The sequence below is a fragment of the Rhinoderma darwinii genome, chromosome 12 (genome assembly GCF_050947455.1).
Source record: "Rhinoderma darwinii isolate aRhiDar2 chromosome 12, aRhiDar2.hap1, whole genome shotgun sequence".
In the NCBI taxonomy this organism is placed as follows: Eukaryota; Metazoa; Chordata; class Amphibia; order Anura; family Rhinodermatidae; genus Rhinoderma; species Rhinoderma darwinii.
Window position 1 is genome coordinate 47,478,505 of NC_134698.1, and position 20,484 is coordinate 47,498,988.

The 20,484-nt window shown below is 40.9% G+C and overlaps 1 protein-coding gene across 1 annotated transcript in view; it reads right to left on the reverse strand.

The window, feature by feature from the left end:
* Positions 1-18,666, reverse strand: part of DPH6 (diphthamine biosynthesis 6) — a 70,647-nt gene extending 51,981 nt beyond the window's left edge. Inside the window, exons 1-3 of the mRNA XM_075844864.1 lie at positions 18,561-18,666; positions 17,399-17,493; positions 5,392-5,579 (exon numbers count right to left, since the gene is read on the reverse strand). Of these exons, the coding sequence (XP_075700979.1) occupies positions 5,392-5,579; positions 17,399-17,493; positions 18,561-18,583 (306 nt within the window). The 5' untranslated portion in view covers positions 18,584-18,666. The remainder of the gene's footprint in view (positions 1-5,391; positions 5,580-17,398; positions 17,494-18,560) is intronic.
* Positions 18,667-20,484: the final 1,818 nt, after the last annotated feature.

The following is a 20,484-nucleotide window of genomic DNA, read 5'->3' on the forward strand; positions in this document are numbered from 1 at the left end:
GCTTGCATGGACGTGATAAACGCATGCCACACGCAAAGCACACTGATATATGCTAAGCAGATGGAGAAGAAACGTAGGAAAAACGCTGTGTTTTTTACGCGCATACATCAGACACGCTCGTCTGAATATAGACTAAGATTTGATTGGGTGTCAGACACACAGGAGCAGATTGTAAATCTTATGTCGGTGCAGATTTTCAACTTCTGCATGTAAAAAAGAATGCTCCCATTCATTGTCAGCCAACAGAGATCTTGAAAGAAATAAATGGAAATTAATTTAAAAAAAGACACAAGGACTGAAAAACCCCTTTAAAGATCTTTTTAATCTGCTTTTTGGGCCTCTATCATTGGTACAATGTGTGTATGCACCAAACAGAAAAGAATTGAGATGTTCAAAACTGAACATCCTATTACATTAAGTGCTGCCCAAAATTCTACTTTGCCACCCATTAACCCAAGAAAGCAGTTGTCCAGCAGTTAAGGGTTTGACCAGATCGGCTTTCTCCTCCTTAAAGGAAGCATGTACGCTAATAGAGCATTTCCTGTAAGTGTCAAGAGAGAAGACGGTCCACGGCCTGCTGCGCATTCCTTGTAATTATAGTCGCTCCCCAGCCAGAGAGTGGCTGTATTTTACTGTCTGGGTTTCATGCAATCTGCATTCATCACTATTTTAATTAAACCAGACTTTAATTTAGTGATTTCATCCCAAAGAGTAAGGAGGGTGTGAGAAAAAAGGGAGGAGGAAGGAACAGAGTGCGAATGTAATGAGAAAGAGAAAAGGACAGAAAAGAAAGGACAAATTAGAACGTGGCCGGAGAGAAAGAATTAAAAGTAAGATGGGATATAGAAGAAAATGCAGACGCAAAAAAGGCCAAACACTGTGGGGTGCAGAAGACGATCCAGCTACAAAATTAGGAAATGGAGGACAGCGAAGAATTGTCTCAGCCGTACGTACAAAAACGTCCGACAAGGGCAGCGATCTGATGTCACATCTGACACTTATCGGACAATGTTTTATTTATGTCACACAATGACCGGCACATTGGTCAAAGGCCAAGACTAAATGATAAAATTTCTCATCACTGAATCTTCTTATACATGAGCTCCTATATTTGTGCAGACAGAACATATAATAGTGGTAAAAAAAATATTAAGAATATAGGAACTTTTATGCAGTAAAATTTTAGCTTCTGCGCATTATTCATCTATAACTGCTGAGCAAGAAGGCAAGCGGGTCATTGTACAATGTGCAACATTCTCAAAAGCGGCTGTACTGTTACATTCACAGCCACCGCAAAAGTGCTGCGTCTATATCAAACTATATGTCCTGTTATTGTTGGTGCGCTATCTGCTAACAATGTGGAGCAGCCCAAGAACTCGCGGCAGTGGTCATCACGTATATTGCCAGAGGCAGTAATGTGTACTAGAAACCAGCAGGGGGCGCTGCTGCATAACGTTTGATGTATATTCCTATAAAAGAAATGACAGGTACTTATAGCCAAACTGCTGGTAAAGCTTAACTCCTACAATGCATTGGCATTATGAGATTACAGACTTGTGATGTAAAGGTAGGTATCCACTTCTATTCTAGTGTCTAATAAAAGGCCAAGTAACATAAATGAACATGGGAATAAATAGGCAGCCTCTTAGCTTTAGAGATCATCAGAGATGTATATATTGAGCGGCAAGTGTTTGGGCTACATGACACAAGCTTGGGGGGGGGGGGGGGGCGATAGATAGACTCTCTCATAGATCCCATAGTACAGCTTGATTTTTCTTTCATTCTGGAAAAAAAAAAAACTGTCATGGATGGACAAATTCCAGGAGCTAGGTAAGAAAACGTACTTAGAAATTAGTTTTTTACAATTGTTGTCTATGGGAGTAGTTTTTGTTTTGACTACTTAAAAAAATAAATCAAACTGGCTCCTAAAGTCTACAGTAATTTGTCCAACCCTGCCTTAAGGGACCTGCAAGCTATAAAGTGATGCTAGTAGAAAGCAATGTATAATTACAGATCAGACACGAGCACTACAACAGGGAACATGTGCTGCTTGCTCTCAACAAGCGACTAACTGCTTCAAAGTTGGACCACATCCTTTATGGAAGGGATTAGTGGTCATTACTGTTAATTAGCGCTCGTTTGGCTTTCATTTGGGTTAGTGGTTCTGACCCTGGGGAGAGTGATTGAGTCTCTGATGTTTCGGCCACTTAACGTGTGCAATGCTGATACAGCAAAATGATGGAAAGGTCTCGCAGGGTGTGACATTACGTGCGTGACAACAGGGTCTGGACACTGTACAAAGTGTTGAACAACAGTCCCAGCAGCATGAACAGGGTATACTACTCTCTGTGTACAGAAATGCAAGCACTTGTGGGGTTAAAGAGATCTACTGTATCAGATCTATGTCAATTATAGCTTAGAGAAAAGTCACATAAATTCATATTTAGAAAAATCGGATTACTACAATAGCTGGGAATGGATAATGCCTTTGTCCAACATGACTACCAGGCTGCTTCTCCACTTCTCTGCTGTCAACTTTGAGCTGAACAACCTGATCATGCCTAAAAGCTGGTTTTCGAGGGATACACAACATTACAACCACAGGACTTTCAATAGCCTGGTACTGTCTCTAGAAACCTAGACAACCAGTGGGGCCGCCATCAGGGCAGTACAGGTGATATTGTAGTCAGGTACACAAACTCATGAGACACAAAAAGGGCCCACACTCACCCGTCAGGTGCCACCTGCCATTGCATGTGACACTGTTACACTTAGGGTATGTGCACACGAGAAATGTCTTTTACGTCTGAAAAGACAGACTGTTTTCAGGAGAAAACAGCTGCGTCGTTTCAGACGTAAAAGCTCCTCCTCGCATTATGCGAGGCGTCTTTAACGCCCATAATCTTGAGCTGCTCTTCATTGACTTCAATGAAGAACGGCTCAAATTACGTTGCAAAGAAGTGTACTGCACTTCTTTGCCGAGGCAGTCAATTTACGCGTCGTCGTTTGACAGCTGTCAAACGACGACGAGTAAATGACAAGTCGTCGGCACAGTACGTCGGCAAACCCATTCAAATGACTGGGCAGATGTTTGCCGACGTATTGTAGCCGTATTTTCAGACGTAAAACGAGGCATAATACGCCTCGTTTACATCTGAAAATAGGTCGTGTGAACCCAGCCTTAGGTTCACACGTACAAAAAAAAGTGGCTGAAAATGAGCTGTTTTCAATGGGAAAAAAACTGACAAAGGCGGTTTTTGAAGTTGAAAATTAAGCTTTTTTCAATTGAAGCTTCTTTTGAGGCGTTTTTCATGGAATTTTCAATGGAGAATAAGCTCCAAAACCGCCTCAAGAAGGGACATGCTACTTCTTTTTACGAGACGTTTTTTAAATTAAGCAGCGTAAAAATACACCTCATGTGAACAGCACAGTGAAATCAATGGGAAGCTGTAGTCGCTTTGTTAGCGTTTCCCCAGGCGTATTTCAAGGTGTTTACGCTCAGAAATATGCCTGAAAAAACTGCAAAAACTTACTAAATTAACATACCTATTTTCATTTTATAAACATGGTGAAATCATAACTTTTGAACAATTAAACCAAGAAGTTTATATAGTAACCGGAGTTATAGATATTATTTACCACTATGTAACGCATTTCAAGCACAATTTAAAAAAATATATAATTTAAATGTTTGTAACTCAACTCTTATGGAGTACTTGTTAAAAGCTGAAATAAGAAAGAAAGACATATGTAAGTTATATAATATTTTATTACCCATATTGCTAAAGAAATGGCCACAAAAATGTATACTGGAACGGGAAAGAAAAAAAAAAACAAAAACAAAAAAAAAAAAAAAAAAAAAAAAAAAAAGGAGGTGGGTAAGATGCCCGGAGATCAATGGAAAAATATTTTTCAGTCATCATCCGCAGTGACTAAAGCGTTGCACGTCTCACGTGCATTCTGCACATCTATGTCTCGGTTCAATATTGTACACCGAATGTATCATACTAAATTATTGCAGAAGTTCAATGCTCAGAGAGAAGATTCATGTAGAAGACCTGGAATGCGAGGAGCAGATCTGCTCCACCTCTTGTAGTGTTACCCGAAATTATTCAGATATTGGTCTAAAATTATAAATAAAATGAGTAACTCGTATACTTTGTATTTTGGGAGCAATGTCCAAATTGAAAATCATTACATTTCAGAAGTTAGTGATTGGACAACTACTCTACATAGCATAGAAATTGATTGCTGCCAATTGGATTGGCACACAGTTACCATCATATGAGGAGTGGACCAGGTCTGTTAACCTTTTATTAATCTTCCCTTTCTTTGTTGCTGTTTTTTTTTTTTTTTTATAGCTTTCTGTCTCCTGGGCAGAGAACGGGGAGGGTGAGATTTATGGGAGAAGATAATGGATGTTGGATACAATGTATTGTAAGAATGATTGTTGAAATAAATATTTATATAAAAACAGAAAGCAAAAAAAAAATGTTTGGACTTCGTTTTGTGCAGTCATGCTGGAAAAGCAGCTTTTAGTTAAATATGGTGACACTTATCTCTGGGAAAACAATGAGAGGGGATGAACTGAAATCCAACCTCTCCAATCCACCTTTCTTGAAACGCATTTATTCCATCATAGTCGTCCAGTCACCATACACAGGAGAATGTCATGTCTGTATTCAATGACAGAATTTTCTCTTCTTTCCATCATTCTAAAAATTGCAAGGAGGGGCAGGATCTAATCATTGAGGACTATAGTTTACAGATAACTAATGTCTTTCCCTTCTCTTCTGGTCTTTTAGTAAAGGGTGACTATCATTTACATTTATTTTTTTTTGCAATTAAACTCATTTATAGAATAATCCCTTCCTAATCCCCTGTTGCGAAGTGGCATTATCCTAGTACACAAATCCTTCATTGGCCATCTCCATGTAAAATGTATACTTGTGCTTCGGCAATTTTCAGCAACACGCGGCCCCATTCGGACGTCATAATTAGAGGTAGCAGCTCAGCATTCAACTACTGTCATTGCAGTCTGAACTCCCGAGCTGTCCGCAAAGAACGCTGGGAACTGAAGGCACCGTCATCCGTACACGACGTACTGGCAGAAGCTGGGAAGAGTTCCGACCCCTCTGCCATCCAGCTGTATAACATTTCAAACTCCAAACGGCACGTGGATATTAATAAAAAGTTGTGAAGAATAGCAAAATAGGTAGAACAACCGACCTGTAAGTATTGCCCCAGCATTATAACTACATGGGAGGCCTTTTTATATTTTTGGGGGAAATGATAGGTACAGTTTAGGATTACAATGTCCTCTATTTCAAGTATTATGGTCTTTGCTGCTTTGTCAAGCAATACAGACAAGGTGCAGGACACAATACTTGCCTTAACCTTTTTCAGCAAGCGGTATAGATCTTCAACCTCATCTCCTTCTTGGGGTGTATACCCTCTTCCTGTGTTTAAACTGGAACCACTGAGGGTGGCACGGTATAATGGCAAAGCCATGGCTTCTGCGTAAAGACCCAGTGCCTGATAGCCAACAGTCTGGTACATATAGCTGTCCAATTCATCCACTGAAGAGAAAGAATCACAATAACAGGTCAAATTAGGACACAATTTTAAGTGAACATGTAAGCTCTACTGCCCGTCAGAACATTGTAAGCTTTCATAGTAAATACATATAAAAGGCAAACCAAGTGTTAAATATTGTGACAAAATTGGCACTTCGAAGTTTTCATACAATCCTATAGATTTCAATGGAGAGGGACTGTTCTGGCATGACCACCTCTCCAGTGAAAACGGAGAAATGAACAGAGAGGTTTATGAGATTGGTGAGTTCTGGTTGGGTGGTTCTGGATTCACATTAATTTGATAGTTTGTACTGTGAAAACTCCCAGTTAACTTTATTCACACGGCCATGTGAACGATATTGAGAGGATTCGCTGCTTTTCTGACAGGATCAGCATTCAGGGGAAAATGAGAAGGGGGGATGCCCCTTGGATCGCATCACAGGGAATTCCTGTGTCGCGATTGAGGGACATACCATATATGGGCAGAGAGCCCAGGGTCCATTGAAAGACCCCATGGCTGTCCTACCATATTTCCTGTTGTTAGGGCATACTTAGGTATGTCCTAACAACTGCCTGTGTACTATCAGTACACAGGCTAATGTACTGGAATATAGATATATGCCAGTACATTAAAGTTTAAAAAATAAAGTAAAAACAAAGTAATATTATAAAAAAAAAAAAAAATACACATACACCTTTTTTTTACAATACATTAAATAAGTGTCAATACATAAAATACACACATTCATTCTTTATTGTATTGGAGCGGCCGTAATAACCTGCACAACAATTTTTTTTTTGCACCATGATGTGTACGCTGTAAAAAAAATAAAATAAAAACTGCTTTCTATCACGTCTTGTGAGGCACGAGGTGTGATGAATTTAACTTCCATGTGCCTCACATTAATAGTAATTAACCTCATCATGTTTCTCAGTCATAATGGGTTAATATGTAAGGTACATAGTGGAGAACCGGGGAGCTCTTGAGTTCTCTCTTGTCTGTGATGTGCTGTGGGGGGGGGGGGGGGGGGGGAGAGTGATGGGAGAACATCTCCCTTTCTCCCTCTTAAGATTTCCCTACACCCCTCCCCCTTCCTTTTTCCCTGTCTACCCTTCGTTTACTTCCCTATTTGGATCAATCGTTTACTAATAATTGACTGAGATGTGGGTGATAGAGGGTCGGATGAGAGTGTAATGATGGTATTCCTGTCTCGCTATACTAATGCTTGCAGTGTATTGATGGTACTATGTTGGGAGGACCTTAACCTCTTCCCTCTTTGGCCGCTTTTGACCTTCCTGACAGAGCCTCATTTTTCAAATCTGACATGTTTCACTTTATGTGGTAATAACTCCGGAATGCTTTTACCTATCCAAGCGATTCTGAGATTGTTTTCTCGTGACACATTGGACTTTATGTTACTGGCAAAATTTGCCCGATACATTCAGTATTTAATTGTGAAAAACACCAAAATGTAGCGAAAAATTGCAAAAATTAGCATTTTTCTCAATTTAAATGTATCTGCTTGTAAGACAGGCAGTTATACCACACAAAAATGTTGCTAACTAACATCCCCCATATGTCTACTTTAGATTGGCATAGTTTTTTGAACATCATTTTATTTTTCTAGGACGTTACAAGGCTTAGAACTTTAGCAGCAATTTCTCACATTTTCAAGAAAATTTCAAAATGCTATTTTTACAGGGGCCAGCTCAGTTGTGAAGTGGCTTTGAGGTCCTTAGATATTAGAAACCCCCAATAAGTCACCCCATTTTAAAAACTCCACCCCTCAAAGTATTCAAAACAGCATTTAGAAAGTTTCTTAACCCTTTAGACATTGCGCAGGAATTAAGGCAAAGTAGAGGTGACATTTACAAAGTTCATTATTATTTTCCAGAAATTCATTTTGAATCCATTTTTTTTGTACCACAGAATGTTTTACCCAAGAAATGCAACTCAATATTTATTGCCCAGGTTCTGCAGTTTTAGGAAATATCCCACATGTGGCTGTAGTGTGCTACTGGACTGAAGCACCGGCCTCAGAAGCAAAGGAGCACCTGGTGGATTTTGGGCCTCCTTTTTATTAGAATATATTTTAGGCACCATGTCAGCTTTAAGCAGGTCTAGTGGAACTAAAACAGTGGAAACCCCCCAAAAGTGACCCCATTTGGGAAACTACACCCCTCGAGGAATTTATCTAGGGGTGTAGCAAGCATTTTGACCCGCCAGTTTTTTTGCAAAAATTTTTGGAACTAGGCCATGAAAATGAAAATCTACATTTTTTCAAATAAAATGTAGGTTTAGCTCATTTTTTTTCATTTCCAAAAGAACTAAAGTAGAAAAAGCACCACAACATTTGTAGAGCAATTTCTCCCGAGTAAAACAATACCCCACATGTGGTAATAAACGGTTGTTTGGACACACGGCAGGGCTTGGAAGGGAAAGAGCGCCATTTGGCTTTTGGAGCTCAAATTTAGCAGGAATGGTTTGCGGAGGCCATGTCGCATTTGCAAAGCCCCCTAGGGGACAAAACAGTGGAAACCCCCAACAAGTGACCCCATTTTGGAAACTACACCCCATGAGGAAATTATCTAGGGGTATAGTGAGCAGTTTGACCCCACAGGTGTTTTACAGAACTTATTGTAAGTAGGCCGTAAAAATGAAAATCTACATTTTTTCAAAGAAAATGTAGGTTTAGGTTTTTTTTTTCATTTCCACAAAGACTGAAGGAGAAAAAGCACAGCAACATTTGTAAAGCAACTTCTCCCGAGTAAAACAATACCCCACATGTGGTCACAAACATCTGTTTGGACACACGGTAGGGCTCAGAATGGAAGGAGCACCATTTGGATTTTGGAATGGTTTCTGGGTGTCATGTCATATTTGCTGAGCCCCTGTAGTACTAGTACAGTGGAAACACCCCAAAAGTGACTCCATTTGGGAAACTGCACCCCCTGAGGAATCATCTAGGGGTATAGTGAAAATTTTGATCCCAAAGGTTTTTTGCTGAATTAATTAGAATTAAGCCATGAAAATGAAAAATAATTTTTTTTTCCAACAAGATGTAGTTTTAGATACACATTTTTCATTTTTACAAGGATTAGAGAAGAAAAAGCACCCCAACATTTGTAAAGTAATATCTCCCGAGTACGGTAACACCCCATATGTGGTTATAATCAGCTGTTTACGTATATGGGAGCATTCAGAAGAAAAGGAGCGGTATTTATCTTTTGGAGCGTAGATTTTGCTGGAATGGTTTGCGGACAGCATGTTGCATTTGCAAAACCCCTGATGTACCAAACAAAAGTGACCCCGTTTTAGAAACTGCACCCCTAAAGGCAGTTATCAAGGGATGTAGTGAGAATTTAGACTCCACAGGTGTTTTTCAGAAATGAATACGCAGTGGATTGTGCAAAGTGAAAATTGCAATTTCTCCACTGATCTGCCCATTCACCGCACAAGATGTTGTGCCCCTAGAGAATCTTACCCCATAAATTGTTAAGCGGGTTCTCCCGGGTATGGTAATGCCTTACTTGTGGCCATAAATTGCTGTTTGGGCACACTTTAGGGCTAAGAAGGGAAAGACCGCCATTTTGAGCATGGATTTTGCTTGGTAATAGTTCTGTTTGGGGTTTTGCTGGTATTTCCGTTTATAATGTGGTGGCATATGTAATCTGTGCGGAGTATATCAGGGGTATATGTAATCTGTGCGGAGTACATCAGGGCATAATAAGAGGGTATAATAATGGGGTAAATAATGCAATTATCCATAGATGTGTGTTACGTTGTGAAGCGATCCGTTATGCGCAGGCCGGTGTCACACTGATAAACGGTTTTCTTTCTTATCCCCCTTTTGTAACGCTCTGCACCTTTTGGGGATTTTTTCTCCTTTGTAGTTTGGGAAATATTACTGGGAAAGTTTTGCGCTGGTATAATACGGGCACCCTCGTTTCCAGCGGATGTGCTGTGTCCATTCCCTTTCCTAGTTCCTAAATACTATGGCCCTGAAACTGAAGGAATGTTCCCCTCCGGCCTGCGCATTGAGATGTTTTTTCATCACCGCATTACTAGTGCCGTAACTTTTTTGTTTTTCAGTTGATTGAGCGGTGTGCGGGCTTGTTTTTTGCGAGACGGGCTGTAGATTTTATTGGTACCATTTTGGAACACATACGACTTTTTGATCACTTTATATTTCATTTTTTGGTAAAGGAAATTACCAAAAACAAGCAATTCTGGAATAGTTTTTTATCGGCATCCACAGTGTGCCCTAAATTACATGTTAGCTTTATTCTGCGGGTCGATACGATTACGGCGATACCAAATTTATATAGTCTTTTTTATGTATTGCAGCTTTTGCACAATAAAATCACTTTTTTTATAAAATCATTTGTTTTCTGTGTCGACACCCATAACTTTATTATTTTTGCGTGCACAAAGCAGTGTCAGGGATTATTTTTTGCGGGACGGATTGTCGTTTTTATTAGTACTATTTTGGAGTAAATGTGACTTTTTGATCACTTTTTATAGCATTTTTTGGAAGGAGATGTGACCTAAAAACAAAGATTCTGGCGTTGTTTTTCATGGTTTTTTTTTACGCCGTTCACCGTGCGGGATAAATTATATAATTGTTTTGTAGTTTGGGTCGTTACGTATGCGGCGATACCAATTATGTATAGTTTTTTTTATGTATTGCGGCTTTTGCACAATAAAATCACTTTTTTTATAAAATCATTTGTTTTCTGTGTCGCCATATTCGAAGACCCATAACTTTTTTATTTTTGCGTGCACAAAGCGGTGTTAGGGATTATTTTTTGCGGGACGGATTGTCGTTTTTATTAGTACTATTTTGGAGTAAATGCGACTTTTTGATCACTTTTTATAGCATTTTTTAGAAGGAGATGTGACCTAAAAACAAAGATTCTGGCGCTGTTTTTCATGGTTTTTTTTACGGCGTTCACCGTGCGGGATAAATTACATAATAGTTTTGTAGTTTGGGTCGTTACGGACACGGCGATACCAATTATGTATAGTTTTTTTTATTTTTACGGTTTTTCCCATAATAAGAGACTTACTATGGGAAAAAAGTCAGTTTAGCTTTATTTTTATTTGAAATGTGTGTGTTTTTACTGTTTTACCACATTTTTATTAACTTTTTTTACTTGTCCCACTAGGGGACATGAGGGCCTGATGATCCGATCGCTACTCTAATACACTGCACTACATACGTAGTGCAGTGTATTAGCGCTGTCAGTTATTCACTGACAGCAAGCCTATGAGGACTCGCAGCAGGCGGGTCCTCATCGGCTCCCGTACAAGGCAGACTCGGACGCCATTTTCTGGCCTCCGATTGCCACAGCAACCCAGCGATTGCATCACTGGGTTGCCGGTCGGGTGAAAACCTATCAGATGCTGCGCTCTATTGAGCGCAGCATCTGAGGGGTTAATCTGCCGGATCGGAGAATAGCTCCGGTCCTGCCAGTTACAGGAGGGTGCATAATACAGCTGTCACCCCTGCTTCTGAGCCCGCACCATCACTGCGCCGTACATATACAGCGCTTTGCGGGAAGCACGTCCCGACAGCGCCGTATATATACGGCGGATGTCGGGAAGGGGTTAATTGCATACTTACTTATTGTTGTTGAAATGAAGGTTGAAATGATCGGCCCTCATGGGCTTTTTCTGTACCCATGTCACCCCTTTTCTTTTTCTGTATTCCCATTTCTTCTATTGAAAATAAAAAATGTGAAATATAAAAAAAAATAATATGTAAGGTACATGATGGGGTTAATTACTAGTAACCCCTTAGTGACCAACAATACGCTTTTTCACGTTCGTCACTAAGGGGCCTTAGGCTAGGCTGACGCCTTTTCACGTTGGCCCAGTCTAAGTCCTGTCTGGTAACAGCTGAGCTCCTGCTCCAACGCCCGCAATCGAAGTTTACTTCGATCGCGGCCGTTTAACCCGTTAAATGCCGCCAATAGCGACATTTAACTTTGTTTACAGAGGGAGTGAGCTCCCTCTGTCACCCATCAGCGGCCCGCGAATGCAAACGCGGGTCTCTCATGGCAGCCGGGGGTTTGATAAAAGCCCCCAGGTCTGCCCTGGACATATGCCTGTTAGGACGCGCCGGAGGCACGTCCTAACAGATTGCCTGTCAGATTTACACTGACAGGCAATAATGCTCTGGTATACGAAGTATACCAAAGCATTATAGCAGCGATCTGAAGATCGCACAGTAAAGTCCCCTAGTGGGACTAATGAAAGAAGTAATCAATGTGAAATAAAGATAATTAATAAAAAGTACAGTAAAAAAATAAATAAAACCATTTTTTTCCATAAAAAGTGGTTTTATTTAGTAAAAGTGTAAAAAATAAATAAAAGTACACATATATGGTATCGCCGTGACCGTAATGACTCCATTAATAAAGTTAATATGTAATTTAAACCGTAAGGTGAACACCGTAAAAAAAAACGCAAAAAACAATAGCGAAATTGCAATTTTTTTCCATTGCCCCCCAAAAAAAGTCATAATAAAAATGAATCAATAAGTCCCATGCACCCCAAAACAGTACCAATCCCAAAAAATCACTACATTGATGGAAAAATAAAAAAGTTACGGCTCTTGGAAAGCGACGATGCAAAAACAAATAATTTTAGTTCAAAAGTGTTTTTATTGTGCAAAAGTCGTAAAACAAAAAAAACCTCTACATATGTGGTATCGCCGTAATCGTACCGACCCATAGAATAAAGGTAACATGTTATTTACGCCGCACAGTGAACGGCGTCAATTTAAAAACGCATAGAACAATGGTGGAATTTCAGGTTTTTTTTATAATCCCCCGAAAAAAAAAGTTAATAAAAGTTAATAAAAAAATTATATGTACCCTAAAATGGTGCTATTAAAAAGTACAACTAATCCCGCAAAAAACAAGTCCTCATACAGCTATGTAGACGAAAAAATAAAAACAGTTATAGCTCTTTGAATGAGACTATAGAAAAACGAATAAAATAGCTTGGTCATTAGGGCCTAAAATGGGCTGGTCACTAAGGGGTTAATGTGAGTCACGTGAAGGTTAAATTCATCATCACACCTTGCGCCTCACATCAGAAAAAGGAAGAACTTTTTTTTTTTTATTAGGCTGTGTTCACACTGAGTTTTTTGCAGGAGGAAAATTCCTCCTGCAAAAACTGCTCCAGTAGGTTTTTGCACAGTGGTTTGACAAGAACTCGTCAAAACACTCGTCGAGGTTTTTTCTGACTCATTGAAATGGGGTTTTGGAGGCGGAAACCGCCTCAAGATGGGTCATGTTGCTTCTTTTTACCACGACGACTTTTTTTTACTCGTGGTAAAAAAACTCGTCTGCCTCCCATTGAAATCAATGGGAGGCATTTTCGGGCGGTTTTTGAGGAGTTTTTTGGCGCGGTTTCTGCCCCAAAAACCTCGTCAAAAAACTCTGTGTGAACAGGGCCTTACTGTTGGCAAAGTATCGAAATCGTAATACTAAACGAAATATCGGTATCGAACTCCAAATTCTGGTATCGTGACATCCCTAATCCAAAGCACCGTTACCATGCACTTGCTATAAGCTTTCTTACCATAAGATCCAACACAATGTCCTAAAAACTTGACTTTGCCCTTGATAAATTTAAACCACAGGTACTGATCTAATGAGGACAACATCTGCATGGGCGGGTTTTCCTCTTGGTGCTCATTTCCTCCCACATAGTAATACAACAATTGGCCTCCAATGAAAATGGCCCCAATGTGCATGTGTATGGCTGAGATAGGGAGATCACCTTGGGACTTACTTGGGACTGATACATTCTATGTATAAATTACAGCGATATAAAAAAAAAAAAAAGGGGAGATAAAAAAGTAGAAACGCTTGTTCACACTGGTAGGGAAAGGAAAACAAATCTGCTACTACAATAAAAGTGACCCGGTGAAAAAGCTGCATGTAGTACCTCACTACAGAGTTAGGCCAGTTTTACACCCTGCGATTTCCCAGATATTAAGGTGCTCATACAGATTAGATAAAAGTTGGTCAAACCCACCAGATTCCAGAGGAACTGACTAATATATATGATCTTCCAAATGTCCACCGACAGCAGATCTGGGGGGGAAATAATGATTAGCCACGTCAGATGTCCCACACTTTGCTTTCGCAGGAAATAAGCCACTTTTCTACCTACTAAAATTAACCTGCATGCTCAGATGAGCTGAGAGTGCGATTTATTGGTGGAATAGGGAGAAATAGCGGTCAGTCTATGAGAAAGACTGCATAAACAATGTTTTGGTCAGTGGCATTTTTACCAAAATGCAGAATGATCTAGGTATGGAGTTTTTCTGGTGTTTTTCTACAGGCTCTTTGATAAAACGTCAAAAACTCCAGGAAAAAACGTGTGTATAAAATCACAAAATAAAAAAATGATACAAAAAACACATGTGAAAGAGGCCATAACATTTCAAACTACTGGTGTTTTTTTACACACCTTGTAAAACATGGATTCAAGAAAAAAAAAAAAACACGGAGTGAACGAGGCCTTGCAGTGGAGGAATGTCCTGCTGTAGTTTTTATGGCTGTTTTTGGAGCCAAACGTTGCCGGTGGTCACGGACTCAGGACGGATGACTCGCAACAGATGGATTCTTAAAGAGGCTCTGTCACCACATTATAAGTGGCCTATATTGTACATGATGTGATCGGCGCTGTAATGTAGATTACAGCAGTGTTTTTTATTTGAAAAACGATCATTTTTGACGGAGTTATGACCTATATTAGCTTTATGCTAATGAGTTTCTCAATGGACGTGTTTTACTATATGACCAAGTGGGCGTTGTGGAGAGAAGTGTATGACGCTGACCAATCAGTGACCAATCAGCGTCATACACTTCTCTCCATTCATTTACACTGCAGATAGCGATATAGCTATATCGCTATGTGCAGCTACATAAACACAATATAACGTTACTGCAGTGTCCTGACAATGAATATACATTACCTCCAGCCAGGACGTTATGTGTATTCAGAATCCTGACACTTCTCTGCACTTCTCTGTGATTTACAGCATAGCAGGCGTAGTCATTTACAGCGAGATCAAGCTGTGCTGTGCTGTAAATCACAGAGACGGGTTAGGCCAGTTTTACACCCTGCGATTTGCCAGATATTAAGTAACTTCTGCATTTTGGTAAAAATGCCACTGCCTAAGAACACTTCCATGAATAAAGAATGTCATCTAAACATCCTCTAAGAGCAAGTTCTCCCAACGATCCAGGAGCGATTCGGTGATGAACAATGCTTTTTCCAGCACGATGGAGCACCATGTCACATGGCAAAAGTGATAACTAAGTGGCTCGGTGAACAAAACATTGAAATTTTGGGTCCATGTCCAGGAAACTCCACAGATCTCAATCCCATTGAGAACCTGTGGTCAATCCTCAAAAAGCGGGTGGACAAGCAAAAACACAGAAATTGTGATAGACTCCAAGAACTGATTAGGCAAGAATGAGTTGCTATCAGTCAGGATTTGGCCCAGAAGCGGATATCCAGCATGCCAGGGAGAATTGCAGAAGTCTTGAAAAAGAAGGGTCAACACTAAATATTGAGACTTGATGTATTTGTCAAAAAAATTTACAAACATATGAAATGCTTATAATTGTACTTCAGTTTACCATAGAAATATCGGACTACAAAATATGAAAACACAAACAGCAAACTTTGTGAAAACCAAAAATTGTGTCAGTCTCAAAACTTTTGGCCAGGACTGTAATCTTCACGCACTTAGGACGGATTTACACGAGCGTGTGCGTTTTGCGCACGCAAAAAACGCAGCGTTTTGCACGTGCAAAAGGCACTTAACAGCTCTGTGTGTCATGATCACATGGTGCGCGGCTGCGTGCTTTTCGCGCAGCCGCCATCATTATGACACTGTTTGTATGTTTGCAATCATAGTTTGCCCGCTGTTACGCGAATCACGCACGTCCCACGGAAGTGCCTCCGTGTGACATGCGTGCTTTTCACGCACCCATTGACTTCAATTGGTGCGTGATGCGCGAAAAATGCAGAAATATAGGACCATAGAGTAACATAGGTACGTCCGACGCGCGTTGCACGGACGTATTACACGTTCGTGTAAATCCGCCCTTACACAGCCAGGAGTGGATTCAAAAAGAAGGAAAGATATAAAGCAAGTACTGACATGGCTCATCTCTTTTGTATCCACTTCTGTGTTTGAGTTAAAAAACTACATGTATGATTCCAGCCTTCAGCTCGGGCTGAGTCCACAAACTGCAGTTAAAATGGTGTCTGAACTTGGCCGTATACTATATCCACTTGTACGAGGATGTGGATGCCCAAAATAATGTGTGGGAAAACTCAAATTTTTCAATAAGGACTCCAAACCCTTATCTCAATTAGGGATGCACAATGCATCGAAACTTCAATACAGTTTCGATACTGTGCATCCTCAAACGATTCGATGCCGTTATTTAATGTATTTCGATACTAAGCTGTGCGGCCCCACAGCTTAGTGAAGTAATACATGAATGTATGAGAGCAGGGCTGCGGCTGTGTAATACAGCCATTGCCCCGTGCGCGCCATCAGGATGATGCGATGCGGCCAGCGCTGCACTAATGAGCGGCGGCACTGAAGACAGAACATGGCGTGCGCACTGCAAAACACACCCATGTTTCTGTCCTCAGTGCCTGAACCGCCGCTCATTAGTGCACCGCCGGTCGCATCTCCTCATGCTGACCGCACGCGCACTTATTGTCAGGAGCGGGGCAATGGTTGTATTACACAGCCGCAGCCCCGCTCTATAACGGCGGAGACCAGAGAAACCTCATCTCCGCCGCTATTCCCCTGAATATTGCGATCAAAGCGGACTGCAGCATTCAAGAGGAAGTGAGAAAGGGGGATGCCCCTGGGATTCCAGTGATGCGATTGAGGGACATACCATATATGGGCAGACAGCTCAGGGTCCATTGAAGGACCCCCAGGGCTGTCCTACCATATTTCCTGTTAGGGCATACTTATGTCCTAATAACTGCCTGTGTACTATCCGTCCACAGGCTAATGTACTGGCATATAGATATATACCGGTACATTACTATCAGTATATAGATATATGCCAGTACATTAAAGTTTAAAAATAAAGTAAAAAGATAGTAATATTAAATTAAAAAAAATACACATACACCTTTTTTTTTTACAATAAATATTAAAAGAAGTCTCAATACATAAAACATACACATATTGGGTATTGGCGCGGACGTAATAACCTGAACAACTATTTTTTGCGTCATTTATGATGTGTACGCTATAAAAAAAGAAAATAAAAACTGCTTTCTTTCACTTATTGTGAGGTACAAGGTGTGATGAATTTAACCTCTATGTGCCTCACATTAATAGTAATTAACCCCATCATGTACCTTACAAATTAACCCATCATGACTGAGAAACATGATGGGATTAATTACTATTAATGTGAGGTGCATTCAAAATTCATCACACCTCGCGCCTCACATCAGAAAACGGAAGAACTTATTTTTTTTTATTACTGTTGGAAAACAAAGGATCGGTATCGAAGTCCAAATTCTGGTAACGTGACAAACCCTAATCTCAATATCTACATTATAAACCATACAATATATTCTCATTGCTCAAATTCACCGTGAGGAACGGGCAGAATCACTGAAGCTATGATTTCTGGGTAAAATCCTAGCAGTATTTGGTATGTGTTTACAATATAAGCCAGAGGTCAACCAACGAATATTTCACAATGGTCTGTGGCGGTATATGAAACATCATTTTACCACTTCTTACCTTCACTCTCCGGTGGTTTCAGATTAGCAAGAGCGATGATTTGATGTCCAGCCACGACACACTGCATCATGTTGTAGCAGCTGTCCTTCCCACCACTAAAATTCAGATAATAAAAAAAAAAAGACAATGAAAACTTCTACTGACAGTTTAATAAATAATCAGAACTTCAAATGTGACGTGATGAATAGGAAAACTGTGCCTCTATTTCAAGGGCCATCAACCTTCGGCACTCTAGCTGTTGTGAAACTACAATTCCCAGCATGCCCTGGCAGCCTTTGGCTGGAATAATAAAGCCTTTGGCTGTCAGAGCATGCTGAGAGTTGTAGTTTCACAACAGCTGGAATGCAGAAAGTTGCTGACCCCTGATCTAGTGGATACTTGTTGTGGTCAGATATGTGGCTAATTATGGTACTACAAATCCCAGAAAGCTAGAATAGTTCACAGCGCAGGTTTATCTTTGGCGACCAGCATAAATATATTAGAAAATACATAAAAAGCAATTCCTCAACGTATATATTTTTTTATCCACTGCATGAGCCGTCCCAAAATACCCTGTTGCCCAGTAAATCCGTCATCCACAGCAGGACTTACAAGTTAAAGCCATCATAAAGCAGGATTTACTAGATGAATCTACACGGGAGGTTTCGGTCCTCCTGGAGCTCGCCTTAGGACACCTGCATTACGGTTTGCCAGGTGTACCGCCCCAGCCAAGCTCCCCACCTGCCACGATCCTCGGAGCGGAACTAGCAAATGGATTAAGATTATATTCTACAATTGCGGTTTCTACAATTGTTCAATATACTCCGGCAGAATCACTAAACTATGAGGTGTAACACACGCGAACCCCGACCTATTCAGTCCGAACGAACTACAAGTCCCAGAATATCACAGCACAAAACCTAAAGACAGCAGCTTGTTATAGGGTGACACAAACATATATGCTGGTGGTCAGAAAGGAGTTGTTGACATTTGTCTGACTCTCACTGAAGAAGAATACTAGTACAAGTAGCCCACTAGCCAGGAAATACTTAGCTGGGACAAATGTGCATAGCAAATAAACATATTAAAGGTGGAGTGTCCTGTAAAGCTTGGTGGTGACTACCACACGTTAACAGGGTCGTTATATGTTTATTTTTCTGCTCTGAAAGGAAGACCGAATCACCTAATCAGCGCCACTACCCTCATGCTGGATGCCGGCGGCGGGCAGGCACTTCCCCGGCTCTCTGCGTCTATAAACCCGGAAGTGTCTGCACACGTGGCCTCGGTAGCTCAAGCTAGAAGGACTTTGATGACGTAATGGTCACATGACCCTGCTGTCAATGTACCATGTGACCGCTCAGCGGACGGTGAGCGGGAGGTTCAAATGCAGGGAGAAGGACGTTATGTATGTGAGGTCTATGCACGTGCGTTTGATATACATATAGAGATATGTGCGTGCGTATGTATATATGCGTGATATGTGAGGTATTATGTATGTGATAGATATATATGTATGTGTGAGGTATTTGTATGTGGTGTAAATGAGATTGGTATGACAGATATATGTGGCTGGAGCTGCTGTACGAGTTTGGAGGGTGTTGTGTAATGTTTGACACACACACACACACACACACACACACACACGGTGCTGTGTAATGTTTGACACACACACACACACTCACTCACTCTCTCTACAGTTTTTAGGGGAAAATTGTAGAGAATGTACAAAGTGTTGGAGGACCATTTGAGCAGTGTATGAGGGGGGACATGACAAGAGGAGTCTCGCAGCTCACATCTGTTTATTAGACAGCCAGAATTGGAGCTTTCTCACACGTGTTCAGCACTTACATGTACGTCGATATGTGGCCACATGATTTTCCTCTACATGATTTTGCTGCACTTTCGTCCTCTTCTGAGCAGTATCTGCTCGGCCAATTTAAATGATGTCACCATGAAGTGCACAGTGATGTCATCAGTCTCCGGCACCTGCTTCTGGTAGCAAGGTAACCAGTAAGCGCAATGGAATCAAATGAATACTGGCAGCAAGATGTGGGGGCGCTGGGACAGGATTATATGTTTTAAATGCTAGAAGTACTCTTATGAGCCTGAAGCCCAGTCTTGTAATGTGTAGTTTGTTTATCATAATAAATCTTCAGATCAGATGACTGTCCACTGAGTATTCATTAGCAGAGACTACTTATGCGTCCCTTTGTAGGCCCCATTCACACTGCGGTTTTTAATGTGGAAACCGTGTTGGAATCTGTACCAAAAAACAGCTTAAATTGATTTCAATGAGGGACAGATTTTTTTTTTTCCCTGGCGGCTGTTAGCTGTTCACGGGGAAAAAAGCGGCATGTCCTTTCTTGCCACAGTTTCCACCTCTGACCTCCCATTGAAATCAATGGGAGGCAGAAAAAAAAACCCTGTGGCGCTCGTTTTCGAGTGTCTGTCATGGCGTTTTTTGCCCGTGGTCCTTGCATCAGCGTCTAGGCTGTGGGTGAAAACCCAGGCGAAAAAAGCGCTGGCAGATGAAAATCTGCCTCAAAATTCCTAATTCATCAAAACTGCTTATCTGACCTGAATCCTGCTATCCCCATGATTCCAGCACCATTTTTTTTCCTGTGCCCTCCATTCTTCAGATATGCCCCCCCCACCCCATTATTTTGCCACCCAATATTGAATTTCTCTGTAGTTCGCCTGCAGGGTGTATACTGCACTGATTCCAGCCAGCTTCACAGACTCTGATGCTGTCCATCGCAAAATAAGGTTGCTCTCGCGAGATCGTGCTTGGCCTGGCCAGTCTGAAGATGCCTCGCGCTGATTGGACAGCATCAGAGACTGTGAACATACATGAAAAGGAGATTGTGAATGGGACAAACCGTGGTAGCAACATTAAAAAGGAGGGCACCAGGTATTTTAACTTTACATTCTGCATGTTTAGTGAAATCTTTATTGTGAACCGAAGGGTCGCTTTAAGTTAAAGTCTTGAAACAGACTGGTTGCTAGGGATGCACTGTGTGATAACCAAATATAAAAAGCTTTCATTTTCAAGTGGTGGATCCAAAGCAACCAGTCTGGCTGAAAGAGTACAAAGCTGGATTGTCACT